Source organism: Apodemus sylvaticus, chromosome 19 (genome assembly GCF_947179515.1).
Source record: "Apodemus sylvaticus chromosome 19, mApoSyl1.1, whole genome shotgun sequence".
Taxonomy (NCBI): domain Eukaryota; kingdom Metazoa; phylum Chordata; class Mammalia; order Rodentia; family Muridae; genus Apodemus; species Apodemus sylvaticus.
In genome coordinates this window covers 56,873,902-56,896,715 of record NC_067490.1, presented here as the reverse complement: position 1 = coordinate 56,896,715, position 22,814 = coordinate 56,873,902, and the positions used below count along the sequence as shown (strand labels likewise).

Sequence of the window (22,814 nt, the reverse complement as noted above, 5' to 3'; positions counted from 1 at the left end):
CTTCTTTTTAAAAAAAAATTTTTTTTAACTTTTTTGAGACAGGGTTTCTCTGTGTAGCCCTGTCTGTCCTGAAACTCCCTCTGTAGACCAGGCTGGCCTTGAACTCAGAAATCCACCTGCCTCTGCCTCCCAAGTGCTGGGGTTAAGGGCATGTGCCAGTACCGCCCAGCTGTGGAAAGCCTTCTAATAGGTAAATAGCCCATAGTAAAGCTGGTGCTACTTATATACTTGTAGTGACATTGCTAACTTTAAGTGAGAAGGGGATAGTTTATGAAAGTCAAGAATGTTGTTTTGGAGAAATCTTAATCCCTTACCTCATATCTATGAGGTAGACAGTGTCAACCTTTGTTAAATGCAATGTGGAACCCTTTCATTTTTTAATTTTTTATTCTTTTAATATTTATATGTAAAAATTAATGCAAGTCATTTGAGTATAGGGATATTGAAAGAAGCAGTGTACTCCTCTCTCTCTTAGTACAATTAGAAGATATGTAGTAGTCCCTACATTGAGTAGAGTTTCTTAATGTGATACAAGTTTACAATTATTTGGTTTTCCAATCTCATAGGGTTCCTCCACAAACTCACATTGCAGAAAATCCCTACAGTACCAGGAATGTGGAAATTCTTCTGTTTGTCCATGTTCACATTGTAAATGCAGTATACAAATGTAGTATATCTGTACTAAAGGGAAATTTATGAATGCAATTAGTGTGGCAAAGCTCTGAGCTTTTATAATTCTACTCAGTAGTTGAAAATTTCATCTACTTAATGGATGCTATGAATGTGAGCTATGTAAAAAATACTCTTAGCAACACAGGTATATTCAAAGGTACAAAAAATATAGGGGAATACCGTGAATGTAAAGAAAATGATAAGTTCTCAAGACCTGATTTCTCTTTACCATTAGACAAAATTGTAAAATTCATTCATACAAATAGAAAGATCCATCAGTATAATGAATGCAGTAAACCTTTTACATGTGACAATTGTCTTTGCAGGCATGAAAGAAGTCACAGTAAAGAGAAACCCTATACATGTAATCAATGTGGTAAAGTATTTGCATATCACAGTAGTGTCCAAATACATAATAGAACACTTACTATAAAGAAACCGTATGAATGTAATCAGTGTCAATTCCAAGTACATAAAAGAACACATACTGGAGAGAAACCCCCTGAATGTAATCCATGTGATAAAGCCTTTCTACGTTCTGGTCATCTCCAAATACATAAAAGAACACACACTGGAGAAAAACTTTATGAATGTAAACTATGTAGTAAAACCTTTGCAAGTCATGCAAGTCTCCGAAGACATAATAGAACACATACTGGAGAGAAACCCTATGAATGTAAGCAATGTGGTAAAGTCTTTGCACGTCCTGATATTCTACAAACACATAAAAGAACACATAATGGAGAGAAATGTGGGTGTAAAGAATGTGATAAAGTCTTTGTAATTAAGAGCAGTCTCCTAGAACATAAAAGAACACATACTGGTAAGAAACTCTATGAATGTAGCCAATGTGGTACAGCCTTTGCATGTTTCAAGAATCTCCAAATACATAAAAGAACACACACTGGAGAAAAACTTTATGAATGTAAACTATGTAGTAAAACCTTTACAAATCATGCAAGTCTCCAAAGACATAATAGAATACACACTGGAGAGAAACCCTATGAATGTAAGCAATGTGGTAAAGTCTTTGCACGTCCTGATATTCTACAAACACATAAAAGAACACATAATGGAGAGAAATGTGGGTGTAAAGAATGTGATAAAGTCTTTGTAATTAAGAGCAGTCTCCTAGAACATAAAAGAACACATACTGGTAAGAAACTCTATGAATGTAGCCAATGTGGTACAGCCTTTGCATGTTTCAAGAATCTCCAAATACATAAAAGAACACATACTGGAGAGAATCCCTATGTATGTTATCAATGTGGTAAAACCTTTCCATATCACAGTCGTCTCCAAATACATAAAAAAACACATACTGGAGAAAAACCTTATGAATGTAAGGTATGTAGTAAAAGCTTTGCAAGGCCTGATGTTCTCCAAAGACATAATAGAACACACACTGGTGAGAAACCCTATGAATGTAAGCAATGTGGTAAAGTCTTTGCACGTCATGATATTCTACAAATACATAAAAGAACACATAGTGGAAAGTAACCCTATGGATATAAGCAATGCGAATAGACTTTGTAAGTCAGAACCATTTTCTAGAACACAAAAGAGCACATAGTAGAGAAACCCTATGGATGTAATCATGTGGTAAAGACTTTCTAAGTCAGAGTTGTCTCCTGGAACATTCAAAAATTCATACTGGAGAGAAAAACCTATGAATGTAATGAATGTGGGAAAACCTTTGCATGCCATTATCATCTTTGGATACATGAAAGAATTCTTACTAGAAATAAACCCTATGAGTGTATTTAATATGATGAAACTTTTTCACATTTATAATACACTCTTAATCACTATGAAAATTTCATACTGGAGGGAAATTGTATGAATAAAAGTAATGTTGTAGGGCCTTTGTGTTAATCGAATCCACTGGGATTCAACTCTACTCAGATACTAGGTCAATGGAAATGAGAAGAATTCATTTTAATCAATCTATTGCTGACTAATTAGGGCCATGGATCTCACTCAGGAGAAGAACTGAAACACAAATGCTTCCCCCCCCCCAAAAAAAAAAAACCAGAATCTTACAAATGTTTTAAGCATGAAAATCGGAAATACCTATGCCAAGTTATATCTACATTTTTCTACCAATCTGGATTCAGGAATAGGGGCTTCCCTTATATAGCTGATCTATGTCAACTGATGCAGATTATAGACATTACAGTCTGTGCAATCATATCCATTAGTTTTTGTGTATTTTGGAACCATCATTATGTTTTGAGAAACAAAGATGTATAACATAAGCTGTGGTTTTGAAGACTCATATGTTTCGCTGAACAGAAGGTTACGAAGAGCAAAAGATAAAAAGTGGAAGGTGATCTGCTTTTGAAAAATACCCATTTCCCCTAGAACCTGGGAAGAAGAACTTAGTTTTACCCTATGATGAAATGGAGCCTGATAACAAAAAGGCAATACTTAGGACAAGTTTCTTTTGCTTCTTTCTAATGTTTGCATATTACATTCATCTGCAATGACATAAAAGGATACATATTGGAGTAAAACTTTACAAACATAATCAATTGCATGAACCATTTTCACATACTTTTACCTACTATTACATAAAAGAAAACACACCGGAGTGAAACTTATGGAAGTAAGCAATGTGGTAAAGCATTTTCACAACACAGTCATCATCTCCTAATATATACAAGACTTCACACAGAGCTGCTGTTGAGCAGGAGCAACATAGGAGTGCTGCAGGCTTGCTGCCATGATGGAGTACTGGGCTCTACCTGCCTCAAGGAGAAGGAAACAGACTGCAGCCAGTGGTCACAACTAAAGCAAATGGCACAATCCACCAGGCCCATTTGAACCTCCACTACCTGAATTAGATACTGAATACCAAAAAGAGGAGTGTCTGAGTGATGCATTTGAGGAACTTCAGAACTTTGGACAACCCAATCTCTCTAGAAGAGACACCTTTTGAAAGGCTTGGAGAACACATGCTGGATCCCCTGACAGAGTTCTTTGACATCCTTAGAGATAAGCCCTATCATGGAGGATTATTATGTCTCCTTTGGGGGTGTTGTTTTCACCATTAATCTGGTTGAGGATCTAGAGACCTTCATGATCAAGAAGCAGACCCCCAAACAAGCAAATATGGCTATTTTCTCTCACTAGTGACCCCAAGTGCTAGGACTGTACAGAGAAGACTGGGTGTACTCCCATGAAAGTGTATCTATGTATAAGCTGCTGGCTAAGGAGCTCACTGAAGCTTAGACATGAAATTGGACTTGTCTTCATTGGCCTATTCTGGAAAAGGCACTGGACTACCTGCCAGATTCTAACACATTAAAATATATCAGGTGAACACTGAGCCTCCTTTTGTAGCTGATTTTCCTGTTTCCCATGCCTTCTACTGATGACAATTACACTGTGTGTGACAGCGCAGTAAAAAAAATGTGTGTTACCTTCCTGGTACTGCTCCCCCAAAAAATACACACTGGAGAGGAACCATAGGGATGTAACCAATGTGTTAAATACTGTGTATTTCATTGTGGTCTCTAAATACATAAAATAACACATAGTGGTTACAAATTCTACAAATGTAATCAATGTGATAAAGCCTTTTCACAACACAGGTATTATGAATACATAGCAGAACACATACTGAAGATGTGTGACTACTGAGAAGCAATGTGGGAAAGCCCTCTGCATGTAGCCATAGTCATTGAAAGTTTGAGAAAAAGCCATGCAGAGATACATCATGACTATAGTCAGTATGGTAAAATTTTGCATTCCTTTGTATCTTTATACAAGAGTAAAAGCTTTAGTGTGTAATCAATCTATTAAAGACTTTGTATATCACAATAGTCTTTGAGGACCTGAAAGATCTCATACTGAATGGAATCTAACTAATAAAGGGTCTGGTAATATCTTTAGTCAATACACATACTTTCAGTTATACAATATTATTTTGGGGAAAACTCTGACAAGTGTCAACAATTTATTCAAGCATGATGATGTCCCTTCTTTTATCACTTCTTATCATAGCTATGAAGGAAGTAAATCACTTACCATAGTCATTCAAGCGTAATGGAGGAAATCAATTTTGTCCAGTTATGCATGCCTAAGAATGGGACAGCTTGAAATGATTCGCACCACAGGAACAGTGGTAGCAGGGTGTTGGTCGCCAGAAGTGTTGACAGTTGCTGTTGACCTAGGGCTTATTTGTATAATGATGTACATAATTTACTTTGTGTTTCTCGTTTTGTAAATATTTTCCCTTCCAAGGTTATTTGATATTTTTCTTTTTTTTTGTTTGTTTTGTTTTGTTTTGTTTGGATTTCATTTTTTTTTTTGAGTCAGGGTTTTTCTGTATAGCTGTCCTGGAACTCACTCTGTAGAACAGGCTGGCCTCGAACTCAGAAATCTGCCTGCCTCTGTCTCCCAGAGTGCTAGGATTACAGGTGTGTACCACTATTGCCCAGCGATATTTTTCTTCTTGCCGAAGTTATTGACTCCATGATAATTAGAAACAGACCGACTCCAGTAGTCAAGAGTGAGACTCTGTTCCTCAGCAAAAATTCTAAATGCTGTGACCTTCAGGACAACCCTTAAGGTTGTAGGAAAGAGCCCTGAAAACATGAGTTCAAAATATATAACTTTATAACTATGGAAAATATACAGATGCAATGTGAGTTGTGTGTGGGACTTCACAGACCTAAAAAAACAATGGTAGCTGCAGTAAAATATGAGCTTTTCAGAAAGATACAGAAGTAAGGAGATTCCTGAGTTCAAGGTCAGCCTGGGACAGAGTGAGGTTAGGCACAGGTTTGGTGGGAATGGTAATTTCAGGATGGGATCTGACACAGGTAGTTAATTGTCTCTGCTTTCAAAGTTAGGCAGATGTCTGAATTCAGTTGCTATGTTAAAAAATGTACTTGATGGCATATATAAGAATTAAAGGATAAGGCCATAAAATGGTGATTTGTAAGATGATCAAAAGGGAATCTGGGGTGGACTATGGAGTTTATATGAAAATAAAATACTGTGGTTTGGTTTGCAAGAGCTGAGTTGTCTGGTGATCTTTACAAAGCTCTCAAGTAGAACACATGGCTGTCAGCTTCTACCCATGATTGACTTTCAATTTGATGTCCAGCCTTCTAAGGGGACTATCTAGAAATGCTAAATAATATAATAGCAAATAACAAAGGCAAAATAGATACTAGACACCAATAAGTTGTCCTCTACCTGTCACATATACACCATGGCACAGGTGTATAAACACAAACACAGCTCAAATATTTTTAAGTGGATAAGATTAACAAAGCAAAGTAATAACCTAATTAGTGAGGATACATGGATTGATTTGCCACTTTTAAGTTATTATTGTAGGGTTTTTGTTTTTGTTTGTTTTCGGTTTTTTTTTTTGTTTGTTTGTTTTTGTTTTTCCAGACAGGGTTTCTGTGTGTAGCCCTGGCAATCCTGGAACTCACTCTGTAGACTGGGCTGGCCTCGAAATCAGAAATCTGCCTTCCTCTGCCTCCCAAGTGGTAGGATTAAAGTCATGTGCCACCACTGCCCGGCAACTGTGAATGTTATTTTATCTTTTCATTCTCCAATTCAAAAGATAGGTCATTTAAAAAATAACTCTTAACCGACCTTAGTGGTGTGTTCCTATAGTCCCATCATGTGAGAAACAGCATGGGCTATATAGAAATATCCTGTTTCAAAAGGATTCCATAAATGAAGAGTATATCTTAATTTATGAAAACTTTTCTAATTTAATCTGAATGGATCTGACTGGATCAAAAGTAACCTTTTGTTATCTATTTAGACACATAAGAGAAGTGTATTAACAATAGTAAGAAGAGGCACGGAGAGTCCATTTACAGAGGCTCATAAAACGATTGAATCCTTCAACAAATAGCAGGGACTTCATCATCTTCAAGTGATAGAAGACAGAATATCACCCTTATCCCTCCCACCTCCCATTAGTTACTGCAAGACTAGGCATATCTTTCACTGTGGCCAAAAATGGCAGCCCAGTTAGGAGAACTGGATCCACAGGCAGGCAACAAATTCATGGACAGATCCTGCTCTAGTTGTTGGGGGAACCCATAGGAAGACCAAGGTAAACCTGGGGGAAGGGGATGGCAAGGTCACCTTTTTGATTTATCATCCAGTTTCTGAGAGCCCCCAATGGTCTAGGTTAGTTGTATCTTTTGGTCTTATGGAGTTTCTATTTTCTCTGAGACCTTCAATTTGTTTCTGTAACTCTTCCACGAGACTCCCTCAGATAAACCTACTGTTTGTTTGTGGAACGCTGCTTCTGTTTTATCCAACTGTTGGGTGGAGCCTCTTAGAGGACAGTTATTCTAAGATGCTGTCAGCAAACATAACAGAGTGTCATTAATAGCATCACTGTGTCTTAGGTTTCATGCTATGAAGTGAAGTAATGACCAGGGCTTCTCTTCTAAAGGACAACATTTACCTGAGGCTTGCTTACAGGTTTAGAGTTTCAGTCCATTATCTTCTGCCCATTATTAGGGCAGTAAGCATGGCAGTGTCCAGTCAGGAATGGCACAGGAGGAGCTGAGAGTTCAACCTCTTGTTCAGAAGGAAGATAGAAGACTGATTCCAGAAAGCTAAGAAGAAGGTCTCAAAGCCCACCCTACAGTGACACACATCCTCCAAGGCCACACCTACCTCAACATGGCCACATCCAGTCCATCAAGACAATAGTGCCTGAAAGTGACACAACCTAGGCCAAGAATTTTCAAACAACCACGCTCTACTTCCTGGCTCCTATATGCTTATTGAAATACATGAGTCTGTGTGGGCCATACCTAGCCAAAGCATGATGAAAAATACATTTAGTTCAACTTCAAATGTCCCGTAGTTTATAAAATTCCAAAGTTCAAAGTCTCATAAAATTCATGCGATCTCTAAACTGTAATCCCTTAAGAAATCAAAACCAAAAAGCAGATCACATATCTCCAACATCATGCATGGTATACATGACTATTCTAAAAGGTCATGGTGAAGAAATAATGAACTAAATCAAGACAGAAAGCCATCTGGGCTAACTCCCAACTCCACATCTTCATGTCTGATATCAAAACCCTCTTCAGATATCTAACTCAGTCCATCCTTCTTGACTGCTGTTTGTAGATCTGACATTGAGCAGCAAAAAACTTTGTTCTCTTGGCTGCTTCCACTCCCTGTTAGCAGCTTTCCTTGGCAGGTCTCTCACATTTCTGACATCTCAAATACCTTGTGGTATCCAAAGCAACTTCAATATTACAGCTTCTGGTTCCAGTGCCTGAGATACACACATGATCTGGGCTCATCGAAAGAGCTTGGATCACTTTTCCAGCTCCATCCTCTATAGACTAGAGTCTTGTGGAATAAACTCTATTGCTGCTGCTGTTCTTGGTGATCATCAACCTATGGTGCCGGCATCTCCAAAACATGGAGTCTTCTGCTACAGCTAGTCCTTACCAGTAAACTCATAGGCTGTGTTCACAGTACCAACCCTCAACTTCTTTGCATGACTAATTCAGTCCTGGGCCATCAACTGCAACTGAGGCTGCACCTTCACCAATTGCCTTCCCTGGCCCCTCTCAGTGAGAAGCCTCAGCTGCTCTCCATGACCCTTTCATACCTTTAAAACTAGTACCACCTGGGTTATTCTAAAATATTACCAAGCTGAAGCTTGTGTTTCATCCTTGGCTACCTCTGGAACACAGCTTCTTTTTACTCTCAGAAAACACTTTCCAGAAGTCTTTACCTGAGTGATGTTGGTCTCTTCTCAATCACCACTAACTTATTAGCTCCAGCTAACCAGGATCAAATGTCCCAGTAGTCACTTCTATTCTTGAAGCTATGGCCAAAGCTGCCAAGTTCAGCGGCTTGATGGGACTAGAACATAGCCCTTCTTGTTATTACCAATTTTGTTTTCCAGCTCTTTTAATGCCCAAGCTTGGCTCTCTTGAAACTTGCTCTGTATATTGACTTTGAACTCAGAGATCTGCATGGCTCTGTCTCCTGTAATGCTGGGATTAAGTCATGTACTTAATACCTGGATTTACGGTTTCCTTCACTTAGAAACTCCTCTGTTCAAGGCTCACTTTGAGCTTAGAAATCTGCTTGTCTTTGCCTCCTAGGATTACATTGTAGAGGATTTTGGCTTTTTTTGTTTGCTTGGTTTTGTTTTGTTTTTGACTATAATAATGAATTAAATTTCAGTGGAAATTTTTTTGATGAGCATGGACCCCAGTAAATCCATGACATTTAATATTGTATATAGTGAGCATAGTAAACATTGTTAGCCACTTACCAAAGAAGTTTCTCCAGCTGATTATTTGTTTAAGTTTTTTTGTTTGTTCATTCACAATTTGTCTTCTATCTAGTTGTTCAAAACATGGCTATAAACTTTCTACTGTTTGACCACTATGTCTATCTCATCAGTGAATGCAGTTTATTAGTTTTTAAAGTCTGACACCGTGATGGTATTGTTCAATATTTTCTTTGACGTTTGTATTATTGGAGCAATCTTATAATAAATGCTGAATTGATGGAGTTATTATTTAATAGTGCATAGAAGCCAGTTGCCATATCCTCAATAAAGGTTAACAACTGCTATCACCTCACACCAATTATCAACTGACACAGGCTTCTCAGTAAGGGGAGAGGCCTAGAGATTACCTACTCCATCTATACCCGGGTTTTGGTTTACTTGATCTCTGTAGCTCTCCTGTAGTTATCATAGCTGCTGTGATCTCACAGGTACAAATAGCCATATCAAGACAACAGCATATCACAGCACTCTCCCCTGTCTTCTGGCTCTTACATTCTTCCTGCTTCTTATCCCCTAATGTCCCACTAAGCCTGGGGTGGTGTCAATATATATGTCCTATTTATGGCTTAGTCCTTCTCAATCCTTTTAAAAGTTATTTATTTCTTCATTTCCTGCTGCCACTGCAAAAAAGCTTCTCTGAACAAGGTTGAGAGCAGCCCACTTCTATAGATATGAACAAAATATATTTAGAAGGAAATTTAACATCTAGACCTAGGTAAAAACAATTGTAGATTGTCTATGACCTCTAGAGGTATGGATATCACACTAGGATTATAGTACTTGGTGTGAAATTCCCTTCTATGATAGAGGACTCAACCTCAATCAGAAGGTTGTCGGTTAAGCCATGTATTGGTTTACTTATATTAAGGTTCGATAAAATGATACCAAAACCAACTTAGGGATTTGTAAAGCTTTTTTTTTTTTTTTTTTTTTTTTTTAATCTTACAAGTTATAGTTCATCAATGACGGAAGCCAAAGCAGGGACTCAAAAACGGAACCTAGAGGCAGGAACTGAAAAAAATATAATAGAGTAATGTTTTTTACTGGCTTGCTTTCCACAACTTGCTTAGTTGGCTTTTTATACAACCCAAGACCACCTGTCCAGCGATAGTATGACCCACAGTAGTTGGGCTCTCCTCTATCAATTGTTAATCAGTAAATGCCTCAATTGCTTGCCTACAGAGAAACCTGATAGAAATAATTCTTCAGTTTATGTTCTCACTTTCTGAATGATTCAAGTCTCTGTCCAGTGGACAAACATTAGCCAGTCCATAACAGTTATGTACTTATTGCACAGTCAGCACATTTTCCCTGGTATTGCTGCATGCAAAATCCAGCGCTGGGAATGCTGTCTCTTCTCTGCTAGCAGGCACCCCAAGAAGTGCCTGTAGCCTCCTGGGAGTCTGCAGACCTGTTTCCCTAACCTCAGCAGGCTAATACCTTTCTTAATCTCTTTGACCCTGCTAACTTAAAGGATAAGAACAAGTGTTCGTAGTTCTCCTAGCACAAGTTATGAGGGTGACTTATGAGGGTCTTTAAAAGGATCCTTCTATGGAAGCTTGTTTGTATAGGTGAGTTCTTAGAATAATATAGTTTTACTTTGGCTGGGAGGATTTTATAACATTGCTTCAGGTTTGATATTAAATAATTTCACATTAGATTATTAAGGAAAATACATCTTTCCAAGGGATGTGCCAAGAAGATTTAGAATTTTTTCAGTAAATAAATGAATGAATGAACAAACAAATGAACAAAGGAACAAATTGTAGTGCTGGAGAACTCTGAGGACTTATAAAATGCCATATGAACTGGGTAGTTGGGTAATATTTCCTGTCCTCCCTGCTGTCTTCCAAAAATATCGAAGAAGTGTAGGTTCCTGTGGTCAAGATAACTTCTCAGAAAATTCAGCAAGGATCCTTCTCTTTCTGCAACAAAGTTCTCAGGCTGTGAAAGACTGAATCATTTCAAACATTTTCTTGTAAGTAATAGAGAGGGACACTAAGATGGATACATATTTGATGTAAATTAGTAATTATGGCCATTTTCTTCATGCCTTTTGTAAATATTTATGGACTTTAGATGTAACTAGTGTAACAAATGCCAAGAGTTGGAACTCAAATCTCAGTTCTCTTACTTATGGTTTTGAGTTGTTGTATTTTCCTATTAAAACAGAATCAAACAGATTAACTACAAAATGATAGGTCTGCCCTTGAGAGCTCTGACAGATGTCTGTCTTTATAAGAACCACACAAAGAGTTACTCAATTTTTGGTCAGTTACTATATTTTATTATGTGGCAAACGATAAAATACTAAATCAGTCAATGTAAAAAATTTCTACAAACAATCAACCTCAAGGAAAAAATAGACTAAAAAAATTAAAAAATAGACAAATTATATTGCAAGTTTGATTGAGAGCTCTGATTTCTGCTTTCTTTCACATGGTATAAACTTTTATAGGAACCAATAAATCTAAGGGGATTTCAGACAGATTTAACTATTATTCCAACACGAAGAACAAGAAAGAAGAGACTTTCAAACGTTCCCATGAAAACAAAAGATCCAAATGATTAGTTTATTAGTAGGCTTTTTCCCATTAGAGGGTTTACTGCCCTGACAGTGTGAACTGACAGCACACTTGCCACAGCCTCCTGAGCAATGGAATTGCTTTACCCTAAAAGCAAATTTTCTTGTAATCAAAATCAAATAATCTCTCAGGAGATAGAATAGAAATGGTGCTGAATTTGTTCTTTGCACACAAATTGTGAGAGAGCAGCATAGCAGAGACAGCATTAGATGGAAAATATCTTGAAGTCACTTCTGTGAAATATAGTTGGAGTCTCCTCTCAAACTATATACTAACTATGTGAATATTTCCTCCACATTAAATCTTCCTCTGAGTAATCATTATCTCTCTACCCACAAGAGTCTTTCATAGGAGTAAGTTAACAGTGGCTATCTGGTGACTTCACTTCAACCAATGACAGGAAAACTCTAAGAAGAAATGAAAATTCAAATGCTAGTTGCTGAATAGCAAAGATACATCATAATATAAAATCACACAACAAATTTAAAAGTTAGATCTATTTTCTTTACAAAAGTACTTTTGTTCTTCATTACAATAAAATGTTTGTTTAAAATATTAATAGCTGGAACTAGAGAGATGTTTGGTGTTTAAGAGCACTGTTTTTTTTAGAAAACCCAATTTAGATTTCCATCATCCACATGATGACTCCAGTTCTGGGAGTTCTGGTACACTTTCTGGGCTTCAGGGATCACAGGCACACACATAGAACACAGCTACATACATGCAGACAAAACAAGTACATGAAACCTAAATATGAATAGTTGCAGAGCTGGGCTTATCTTCCAGCAATTGAAAAAATAGTAATTAAAAAAGTAATATCAGACTCCATTTTGTCCCTCAATTCCATTGTTTTTCAGAAAAAGATATGAGTATAAACCATTGACAAAATATTGATGCTTCAAATTAGGGAAAGCCCTACACAAAGTAAGCCATCAAATGTGCAGAAAGCTTTTGGAAAATCCTATAATTGCATTTTTATTGATGACTTTCAAGAAGTTATGAATTTTATTTAGAACAAAACAAAGTAATGCTTTCTTTTCTGTATAAAGAAAATAGGCATTTTTATAGAGAGAAACAATTTTTCTATAGCAGCATCTGTGACTTGGTCATGCTCAATTTCCTCTTCTGTAACTGATGATTCCTTAACACAAGCTCTAAACTTCATATAGAAGAAATATATGATGATAAATTATAAATACTCTGAAATTAAATGTTAAAATTTCACTGGTTTAAGTTCAGCATGCTGCTGCCACATGTCCTGGGACTCATTTTCTCATGGTATGGTTAGATCTAAGACCACTTATAGTCAAATTCCATCATCCTGTCAGATATTTACGTGTTGGTTTAGAATGATTTGGTATGTAGTTCATTCTTTGTGAAAGACATGTGAGGTAGGTGGAGTGAGTTTGTTCTGACACTAAAGAGATACCACTAAATGAAATTGCCTCAAGATTGAAAAGGGTGACCTCAAATTTTATGTAAGCACATGAATTCTAAGTACACACAAAAATATCTGATGATGTTTCATATGACTTAAAACCTTAAAAGACTGAAAAACCATATTTGCTTTCATTGCTTTAAACTAACTAGTGGAAAATAAGCATGAAGAAAGTTGACACTTGATTAAATTCTCATCAGTCCTCAAACACCAATGTGCATGTTTCAAGGGGAGAGTGATGGGTTATTTCCTATCCCTCATTATCAAAACAACAGACCATGAACTAAAACATGACTTCCATCTGAAGAAACATAAATTGTATTTGTTTCTTTTTTACTTACACACATTCTAAAATACTTCCTGGGCTAGACTCTTATTTTATTTGTAGATTGAAGTAAAAATGAGCTAATGATATCCACTTTCTGGCAGTCTTCTTATTATCACACATGCTATATAGCATTACTGCTATGCCTGCTTCAAGCACACTTTATTTTATTTTGCAGTGTCTACAAATAAGTGTGTGGTATGGGGACTGGAGAGATGGCTCAGTAGTTAAGAATACTGACTGCTCTTCCAAAGGTCCTGAGTTCAATTCCCCCGCAACCATATGGTGGCTCACAACCATCTGTAAAGGGAGCTGATGCCCTCTTCTAGTGTATCTTGAAACAGCTACAGTGTATTAATATAAATAAAATAAATTTTAACAACAACAACAAAAAGAAGTGTGTGGTACTGCCAAATTAATTCAATACATTGCGTTTATTGTTTCATTATAAGTTGGTATCTCTTGCTAGGATATTTTGAAAGGCATATGTCCAGGAACGAGACCTGACATCTTATACTGGCTAGGATGTAGAGTAAAGCCTACCCACTGTTTCTAGGAGTACAAATTTGTACAGCTTTTATGAACATCAGTGTGGTGGTTCCTCTGGAAGTTGGCACTAGATGTGCCTCAAGATCCAGCTCTACAACCCTTGGGCATACCTAAAGGACTTTATATCCTACTACAGAGAAGGTTGCTTATCCACGTACATTGCAGGTCTATTCATACTTACCAGGAATTGAATACTGCCTTGATGATTGTCAATGGATGAATGGATGAAGAAAATGTGGTACATTTACATAATAGCATATTTTATAGTCATTAAAAAATGAAATCAGAAAATTCACTGGTGACTGGATAGTGCGAGAAAAAAATATCATCCTGAGTAATATAATCCAGACACACAACCACAAATATGCAATGTTATATATTCTCTTATAAGTCAAAAATACCTGCTAATTTATTACTAAGCAAGCTACGATCCATATAGCCTCCGAAGTTGGGTATAGAGTAAGGGAATAGGAAGTAGATTTCTTTAGGTAGGAAAACTACAATACATGGTAGTTATGGGTGGATATGGAAGGCACTGGCACAGGAGGATCATTCAGGGAAAGGAATGGGAAAGGAGGGTCGGGGAGAAAGTGCAAGAAGGGATTGCTAAAGCTATGGGTCATTTGAAGGGTGGCATTGAAACCGAATATAGTAGAAGCTTCCTAACATATACACACATATGGAGACTATAAAATTGGCAAATAACGGAAGTTGGAGTCCATTTCTCACCCTCAAATGGAGCTTCCAGTATCAGGTATGGATTACATTAATGTAATCCCACCCCTATAGAATGAGTGTGTGGTACTAGAAATTAAAAAAAAATTCCAGAGAATAAAGGCACAGACCAACACAGACACAAATGTTTTTCTTTCAAATAGTGAAACATATGTAAGATTCATTGACACAATCTTGGCATATAATTCATGGAAGTAAACAACCACTCTTTGATTGAAATTAAGTTACATTCCATGAAATAGAACCCATCCCTGACACTGTTTGATAGCCAAGAACTTGAGACTAGATTGGCCAAGGATACAGAGGAATAACTAATACTGCTAAAGAGATACAGCAATAAAATTGTTCCTCACAAAATTCTGCAATATATGTAGACTAGTGCCTTGCTCAGCATCTTCAGAGATCCTTCCACCTGCAGGATATGGGAACAAAGACAGAGATTCCCAACTGAACAGTGTGCAGAGAATAGAAGACTTAGAACCACTCACTCCAAATGAGATGTCGCTATCAAATATCTTCCCTCATAGCTCAAAGAATCCTGAAAAAGAGGAGGTAAAAAGACTGTAAGATCCAAAGGGTTGAAAGAGTGTAAGAGCCAGAGAGGATGAGGGCACTAGGGAAATGAGGCCTTCTAAACACAAGAGAACTAAAGCACATGTGAACTCTCAGGGACTGTGGTAGAATGCACAGGGCCTGCAGAAGTGCACCAGATGGGGTCCCAGCACTGAGAAGAGAAGTGGACATATTCCCCTTATGTCTTAGTTAGGGTTTCCATTTCTGTGAAGAGATCATAATCAAGGCAACTCTTATAAAGGACATCATTTAAATGGGATTGGTTCAGAGGTTCAGTTCATCATCATCAAGGTAGCATGGCAGCATCTAGGCAGGTATGGCACTGAAGGAGCTGAGAGTTCTACATCTTGTTCTGAAGGCAAACAGGATAAGAGTGGCTTCCAGGAAGCTAGGTTGAGGGTCTTAAAGCTTATGCCCACAGTGACACACTTCATTCAGTAAGGTATAAATGTGTAGTGTGAAATAATTAAAATAGAGTACCACCCTGCCAGGCCTCTGCTCCAAGTCTCACTCTCCTGCCCAGCACCCACTACTTCCAAGTATCTGGTAAAGCATGACTCTTAAACTTGAGTAGTTAACCAAATATATTTAAGTATATGTAACTCCCAATTACATAATGTTAAATTATAATGATAAAGTTTTATCCCAATATTTCTAACCTCTAAGCACACCAGAAACACATTTGAGGCCGTCTGGATCTGCATCTCCTCTGCTCCCTTGAGCAGCTCCCAGGCTCCCTTTCTCTCTGCCTGTCCTTCTCTTAGCTCCTCCTCCTCTATTCCCCCAATCACTGGCCTCTCACTGCCTCACTGTGAATGGATAGGAAATATCTTGCATCATAGATATTTTGAAGTACTATATTCAGTTTAAATGGATTACTGATTCATAATTCATTTTAGGGAATATGTTTTGTTATATGGGAGAAAACCTGAAAAAAGAGATAAAGAAAATATCTATCCCTATATTTTTAAATATCAATTTAACACAAGTTATAAGAATCGTAAGTACATAGAAAAAGCAACAGTGGATCATCCAAATATATGAAGGAATGTGATTAGACATATGGGAAGATTCATTACAAAAATGTAATTTTGATAAGATCAAAATCCCAAATTTATGGGCATTATCTTTAATAATAGAGTTAGGGAAATGGGATGCCTAAAGTGAAGGAGTGAGGTTAGATTTCAGAATTTCATCTAAATAGTACACATTAAGATGGGATTGAAAACTTAGATATAACAACCAACTGTAAAATTGCTAGAAAAAAATAAGGGAAGGACATTGTACATGACATGAGTTTGTACAAAGACTGTGTAAGAATATAAAGCCATAGATAACAAAAGGATAAAATGGATCAAACATGATTCTTTCTGTTTGAAAGCTTTTGGCAAAACAAAAGAAATAATTATTGAGCAGATAGTCTATAGAAGGGAGGATCAGAATCTACAATATATAAATGATTTAATATAGATTTTACATAGACTTATGATTACCTGGAAAGAATAGTGTTAACAGTAGTTTATATATGTTGGTTATAGCTGAAGTTAATGTATCATATTGTTGAAAATATCCAAAAGGGAATTTGAAAGTACGCATTACAAGACAGTGATACATATTTGGTATGGGTGTCAGCTGATCAACCAGTATGTACAAATAAAGCAAATTATTATACTATATCCCTGTTTAGTTACTTTTCTTTGCTTGATGAATCACCACAACTAAAGGCATCTTACAGAAGGAAGAATGAGGCTTTAAAGTTTCAGGAGTGCAAGTCTGCAATGGTAGAGAATGCATGACAACAGGAGCAGGAAGCCAGAGATCATATCTCAAACTTAAAAAGAATTGAATGTATACAAGGTTATAAATTCTGAAAGTTTACCTCCAGTGAATAACTTCTTTTAGCCAAGGCTTGAAGTGGAAACTTCCAGATCTTTGGAAAGCTTGTCATTTCAAATGATGTTTTACTGGGGCACACAGGTGAAAGGTTGTCTTGCTAGAGCAAACAAGTGAGACTGAAACAGATGCAGAGACTCACAGCCAAATAGTGGATGGAACTCAGTAAGTCTTACTGAAGAACGGATGGAAGGGTTGAGAGACCCAGAGGGGTAGAATGGTCTTCATGTGTGTTCCCCAAACCTGTTGCCTGTTTGTGGATCTTGTTCCGCTAACTGGGCTGCATTTTCAGGACACAGTGGGAGATAATGGATCTAGTCCTGCAGAGACTTGATGTGCCAGGGTGGGAGGTACACCCAGATGGGTCATCTACCCTCCCAGAGAAGGAGAGAGGATAGATGAAGGAACTGTAGATGAGGGCCTGGAGGATGGTGGTGGTAGGGCACCATTCAGAATGTATAAAACTTCTGGCACGGGGGCATGACATCATGAAATTGAAAGGAAGATAGATGCAACTTAAAAAAAATATCACCCCAAGAGGGAACCAAGACCTAAAAACACAAATACTGTAGGCATTTACTTATAAATGGTATTAGCTATTAGATAAATGATAGTCTAGCTACAATCCACAAACCCAGAAAGGATACAGGAAAAGAAGAGGCCTATAAGGGGGAAGTATGGATCACCCTAGAAAGGGAAAATAGAATAGATTCTGTGGGTGAATGAGGTTGCCTGAGGACAGGAGTGGAGGATCAGCTGGAAGATGGAGGGAGAGAGTACAGTGCAGAGAAAAACAGCTGGAAGTAGAGGACATGACAGGTTAGTGTAGAAACTTAATGCACTACTAAATTCCTAGAATCTAGAGGGTGACCTTTATGAAGACTCATCCTAATGGAGAATACAGTCTGAACTGGCAATCCTTTGAAGTCAAGTAGGATTTCAGCGGTGGAAATGGGTTATATTCAGTTAAGTTGTTTTCTGCAGAGGTCAAGTGGAGATCCTAAACAACTCAGGCTAATGGTAGGACAGAGTATAAACACTGGGGTGGGGAGGTCTTACACAAGCTTTGTGTTATGATATGTAAGTTTCTTAAGAATACCATCTTCTATACTACTTACATGGGGGAAATGGAAGAGGTCAGCAGAAACTCTCATACAATGGGACATACTCTAATCACAGTGCTACCAAAGGGAATTCAGGGTATCTTAAGAACATTCCTGACCAAGCCTATTGTCACCTTAGGACTGATAACCACAGCTCTTCATGGTAGAAAAGTTGTGTTCTCCAAATCTGAAGCAACCCCTTCCAAATGCAATGGCCGCAGATCATTACCAGCTCTCGTAAGCATATTTCTGGTTTTAGAGAAGGATCTGTTTTATCTTTCTCTACCTCAGGGAATTAGGGGGAAAACCCCAAAGTCTAGGCACTAGACTGGTACTGCCTCTGCCAAGCATGTTCCAGGGTTTCAGAAGGAGCTATATCATTCTTCATACAAGTAGATCTCACGGGAAGGCTAGCTTGATCAGGCCAACACTCAACAAAACAGTAATTTTTCTTTTTAACCATTTCAAATAGTTGTCATCTTGCCCATGTAGCAAAACTATGCTTTTCTCTAGAAAAACAAAAAACAAAAACAAAAAACTGAAGGTTTGTGGCACCCCAGGCCATAATGTTGACTGTGATCCTGCAGTGCCACATTGAGCAGTTTATTAGAGCACTCTGATATGGATGGAGATGGGCCTAGTGGCTGGTTGTAAATCAGGGTTGTTTTCCTTTCTTATGGTTTGAAGACATATATCTGGGCAATCCTGGTGAACAAGCATGTGCATTCTAGCATTCTAATCTCTAACAGGCCCGGTTACCATACTACTGATGGGTGGGTGTTTTTGTTTTTTGCCTTTTGTTTGTTTGTTTGAATTCGATACAGGGTTTCTCTGTGTAGCCCTGGCTGTCGTGAACCTCACTCTGTAGACCAGGCTGGCCTCAAACTCAGAAATCCGCCTGTCTCTGCCTCCCAAGTGCTGGCATTAAAGGTGTGTGCCACCACTGCCAAGCATCTGTGGGTGTTTTATAGGCAGTCCTCCCTCAGCTAAATTCTACTTGGTCTGACTTAGTATTTCCTAAGCATTCATGAATCCTTTACATCTTCAATTCTACTGTTTTACATCAGAGTTTAATACTGGATTGCTACCTAACACATGAGATGCAACTTCCACAAAATGAACTCCAACCGCATCTTACACCTTAAAGTGAAATGCTAAGGGCAGAATATGTAGAAACTAGGGTTCTCCGAGTTTGGCATCCAGCCCAGGATGTTTCTACACACAAGCCATTATGCAGATGCAGTCCCCAATAGTGAAGTTATTCGGAGGCTACCACTGGGTCCAGGGAGTGGTTAGAACCACAAAGGACTCTCCACATACTGCATCCTGTTCCCACCTATCACGGTGGGAAGACTCACCAAACCAGCTCCCCGCAGCTTAGCCCCCTGCACCTCCACACTGTTAGCAATGACCCTGTGCTCACTATGTTGAAACTTCGGAGTTCACTTGACCGCACCTCACAGCACCCAGCAGCAGGGATCAGAGAGTAGGAGACCAGACCACTCAAACAGGCTCAGCAACTCCAGGCTCTAGGAAGAACCACCCTACTCTTTGACTGGCAGGTCTGTCTGAAGGGTCTGATTGGCCAGTGTGTCTGGAGTACATGAGCACCTCCCCTAAGGTTCAAGTTTGGTGGAGGTCCACACCAGAGTGCTTCCTGGCCAAGACTTCCTCTAGATAAGAGGCAGACTTTTTCCGAATCTTCAGGGGTTTGCATTTCAGTAGCACTTTTTTGCCTGCTCTCCAATAGTTTACACATTTATCTTCCCACCCAGGGTCGGAGATGACCCAGAACTCCAGCTTGCATTGCTCAGCAGCTAGCTCCTCCCTTTCTGGGCACTGAACCTGTGCTCATTAGGTCCTGACTTCCAAGATTTCCAAGAGGCATTTTAGGAAACAAAAGGTGTTTTTGTTGTTGTTGTTGTTGTTGTGTCATCGTCGTCGTTGCTGTTTTGCTTTTCATGGCTTCACGTTGGATTCATACTGCACACCTGGTAGGAATGAGACAAGCCTGGGAGAAAAGCAGGAAATGATGACAAACACGATGGAGCACTAGTATTTGCTGGCACGTCTTCCCTGTGGCAGACAAGGAGATTATGACAGTCATTTCCAAAGCAATGATTTTCATCAAGAAAGGACATACTGCAATTTTTTTTGAGGGAGTCTGGATATATTCACTTACGGGTTTTCCTGCTCCTGTACTAGTCCTCTTCTCTTGCTCTTTTTCCTTGTCTCTCCTCTTATATTCCCAAGGAAATGAGACTAGGAGCATTTCTTGTAGAGCAGAAAAATAGAGTTTTATTTGGTATTCAGAGCCACCTTTATTTTTCTTTGTACTGATGATACAAATTTTGCCTTGAGAACAAAGGAAGATTTCTCTCAGGTTGCAGATTCAGTCATGGTGGTACTCAGCATTCATGTAACTTCTTCCCAATTAGAGTCTCTCAAAGGAAACTGCAGAATGTTGTCTTTGTCCTGTGTGGATGAGTGTTTTGCAAAGTCTGTGTACTGGCTGGTTTTGTGTGTCAACTTGACACAGGCTGGAGTTATCACAGAGAGGCTCTTCAATTGGGGAAGGGTCTCCATGAGATCCAGCTGTGGGCATTTTCTCAATTAGTGATCAAGGAGGGAGGGCCCCTTGTGGGTGGTACCATCTCTGGGCAGGCTGTCTTGGGTTCTATAAGAAAGCAAGCTGATCAAGCCAGGGGAAGCTAGCTAGAAAGAAACATCCCTTCATGGCCTCTGCATCAGCTCCTGCTTCCTGACCTGCTTGAGTTCCTGCCCTGACTTCCTTTGGTGATGAACAGCAGTGTGGAAGTATAAGCTGAATAAACCCGTTCCTCCCCAACTTACTTCTTGGTCATGATGTTTGTGCAGGAATAGAAACCCTAAGACAAATTGGTACCAGGATAGTGTGGTATTTCTGTGACAACCTGACCATGTTTTCGGGAGGACTGTGGAAGGACTTTGGAACTTTGGGCTAGAAGATCCATTTGGTGTTAAGAGCTCTGTGGGATGTTGTGTAGGAACTTGGAAGATAATGTTGAGAACAGTGCAGAAGATGGAGGCCTGGCTCGTGAAATTTCAGAGGAAAGATAAGAGCCTTTTATCAGGGCCATTGCTATTTTGATTGTGAAGATTCTGTGGTTTTGGTTTGCTGGAGTTGAAGAATCATCTGTGATTAACAATATTCCAGAACTACTAAAGTGAAAACTTTGCATTACTGGGACTATTGGTACTGCTTAGCTGAAACTAAGAAATTAGTAGCGTTTAAGAAGGGACCAGCATCACTGAGGTGAAATCTTCTGGGAAGTGTTTTCTGAAAGCAGAAAGGCTGTGTTCCAGAGATAGCCAAGAACGCCTTATGCTGTGGCTGGACTTGGTAATGTGTAAGAGTCACCCAGGTGGTACTGGTTTGGAAGGCATGAAGGGGTTATGGAGAGCAGCTGAGGCTCAGCACTGTGAGAGGCCATGGAAGGACATTGGTGAAGGTGCAGCCTCAGGTGCAATTGATGGCCCAGGATTGAAGGGGTCATGCAAAGGAATTGAGGCTTGGCACTATGAAGAGAGCCTATGAGAGGTTATTGGTGAAGCCTAATTATAGCAGAAGATGGTAGTGTTTAGGAAATGCCAGTACCATGATATGACCACCAAGGACAGTAGCAACAATGGTACTAACATCTGGAACCTAGAAGGCAAGGTATGTGCTACAAAGGGCAGAACTGGAGAAGTGACCCAAGTCCTTGGAGGAGCCTAGAAGATCTTGGATAGATTCCAGACATTGGAAGGTTGGCGCTTTATTTTGCTTTTGATTGTGCCTGTGCCCTGATAATTTTCCCTCTTGAAATAAGAAGGCATTTTAGTGGAACCCACAGTTAAGAGACTTTGAATTTTTTGAGAGGCTTTGAATTTTAAAAGATATTGGCTATTTTAAAGAGATTGAACTTTTAATATGTAAAGATTGTGGGACTTTTAAAGTTATTTAGATCATGGGGATGAATAAGAAAGTAAGAGTTGAGGCTTAATAGTGATGTGTTTGTGTGTCAAGTTGACAAGGGGTCAATTGTACTGGCTGGTTTTGTGTCAACTTGACACAGGCTGGAGTTATCACAGAGAAAGGAGCTTCAGTTGGGGCAGTGCCTCCATGAGATCCAACTGTGTGGCATTTTCTCAGTTAGTGCTCAAGAGGGGAGGGCCCCTTGTGGGTGGGGCCATCTCTGGAATGGTAGTCTTGGGTTCTATAAGAGAGCAGGCTGAGCAAGCCAGGGGAAGCAAGTGAGTAAGAAACATCCCTCCATGGTCTCTGCATCAGCTCCTGCTTCCTGACCTGCTTGAGTTGTAGTCCTGACTTCCTTTGATGATGAATAACTGTGTGGAAGTGTAAGCTGAATACACCCTTTCCTCCCCAACTTGCTTCTTGGTCATGATGTTTGTGCAGGAATAGAAACCCTGACTAAGACAGTCTGCATTCAGAATATCATTTTTGAGTCTGAAAATTTCATAGTATTTTTCTAAATTGTAAATAAAAGCCAAGGTTTTTTTTTACTGTGTTTCTCAGTGATTATCACACCATTTTCCCAGTCATTACATTTTCCAACCATTTCTCTCCAAATAGGTAAAT

At 38.8% G+C, this 22,814-nt stretch overlaps 1 protein-coding gene and 1 pseudogene across 1 annotated transcript; both read left to right on the top strand.

The window, feature by feature from the left end:
• The first annotated feature begins 150 nt into the window (after nt 1–150).
• LOC127669243 (zinc finger protein 431-like) lies at nt 151–2,172 on the top strand. Its single transcript, XM_052163101.1, has 4 exons — nt 151–190; nt 908–1,112; nt 1,404–1,729; nt 1,811–2,172. Exons 1-4 carry the CDS (start codon nt 151–153, stop codon nt 2,170–2,172), a joined length of 933 nt encoding a protein of 310 aa, XP_052019061.1.
• Nucleotides 2,173–2,189: 17 nt separating this feature from the next.
• On the top strand, nt 2,190–3,974 carry LOC127669242 (frataxin, mitochondrial-like; annotated as a pseudogene).
• The last annotated feature ends 18,840 nt before the right edge of the window (nt 3,975–22,814 follow it).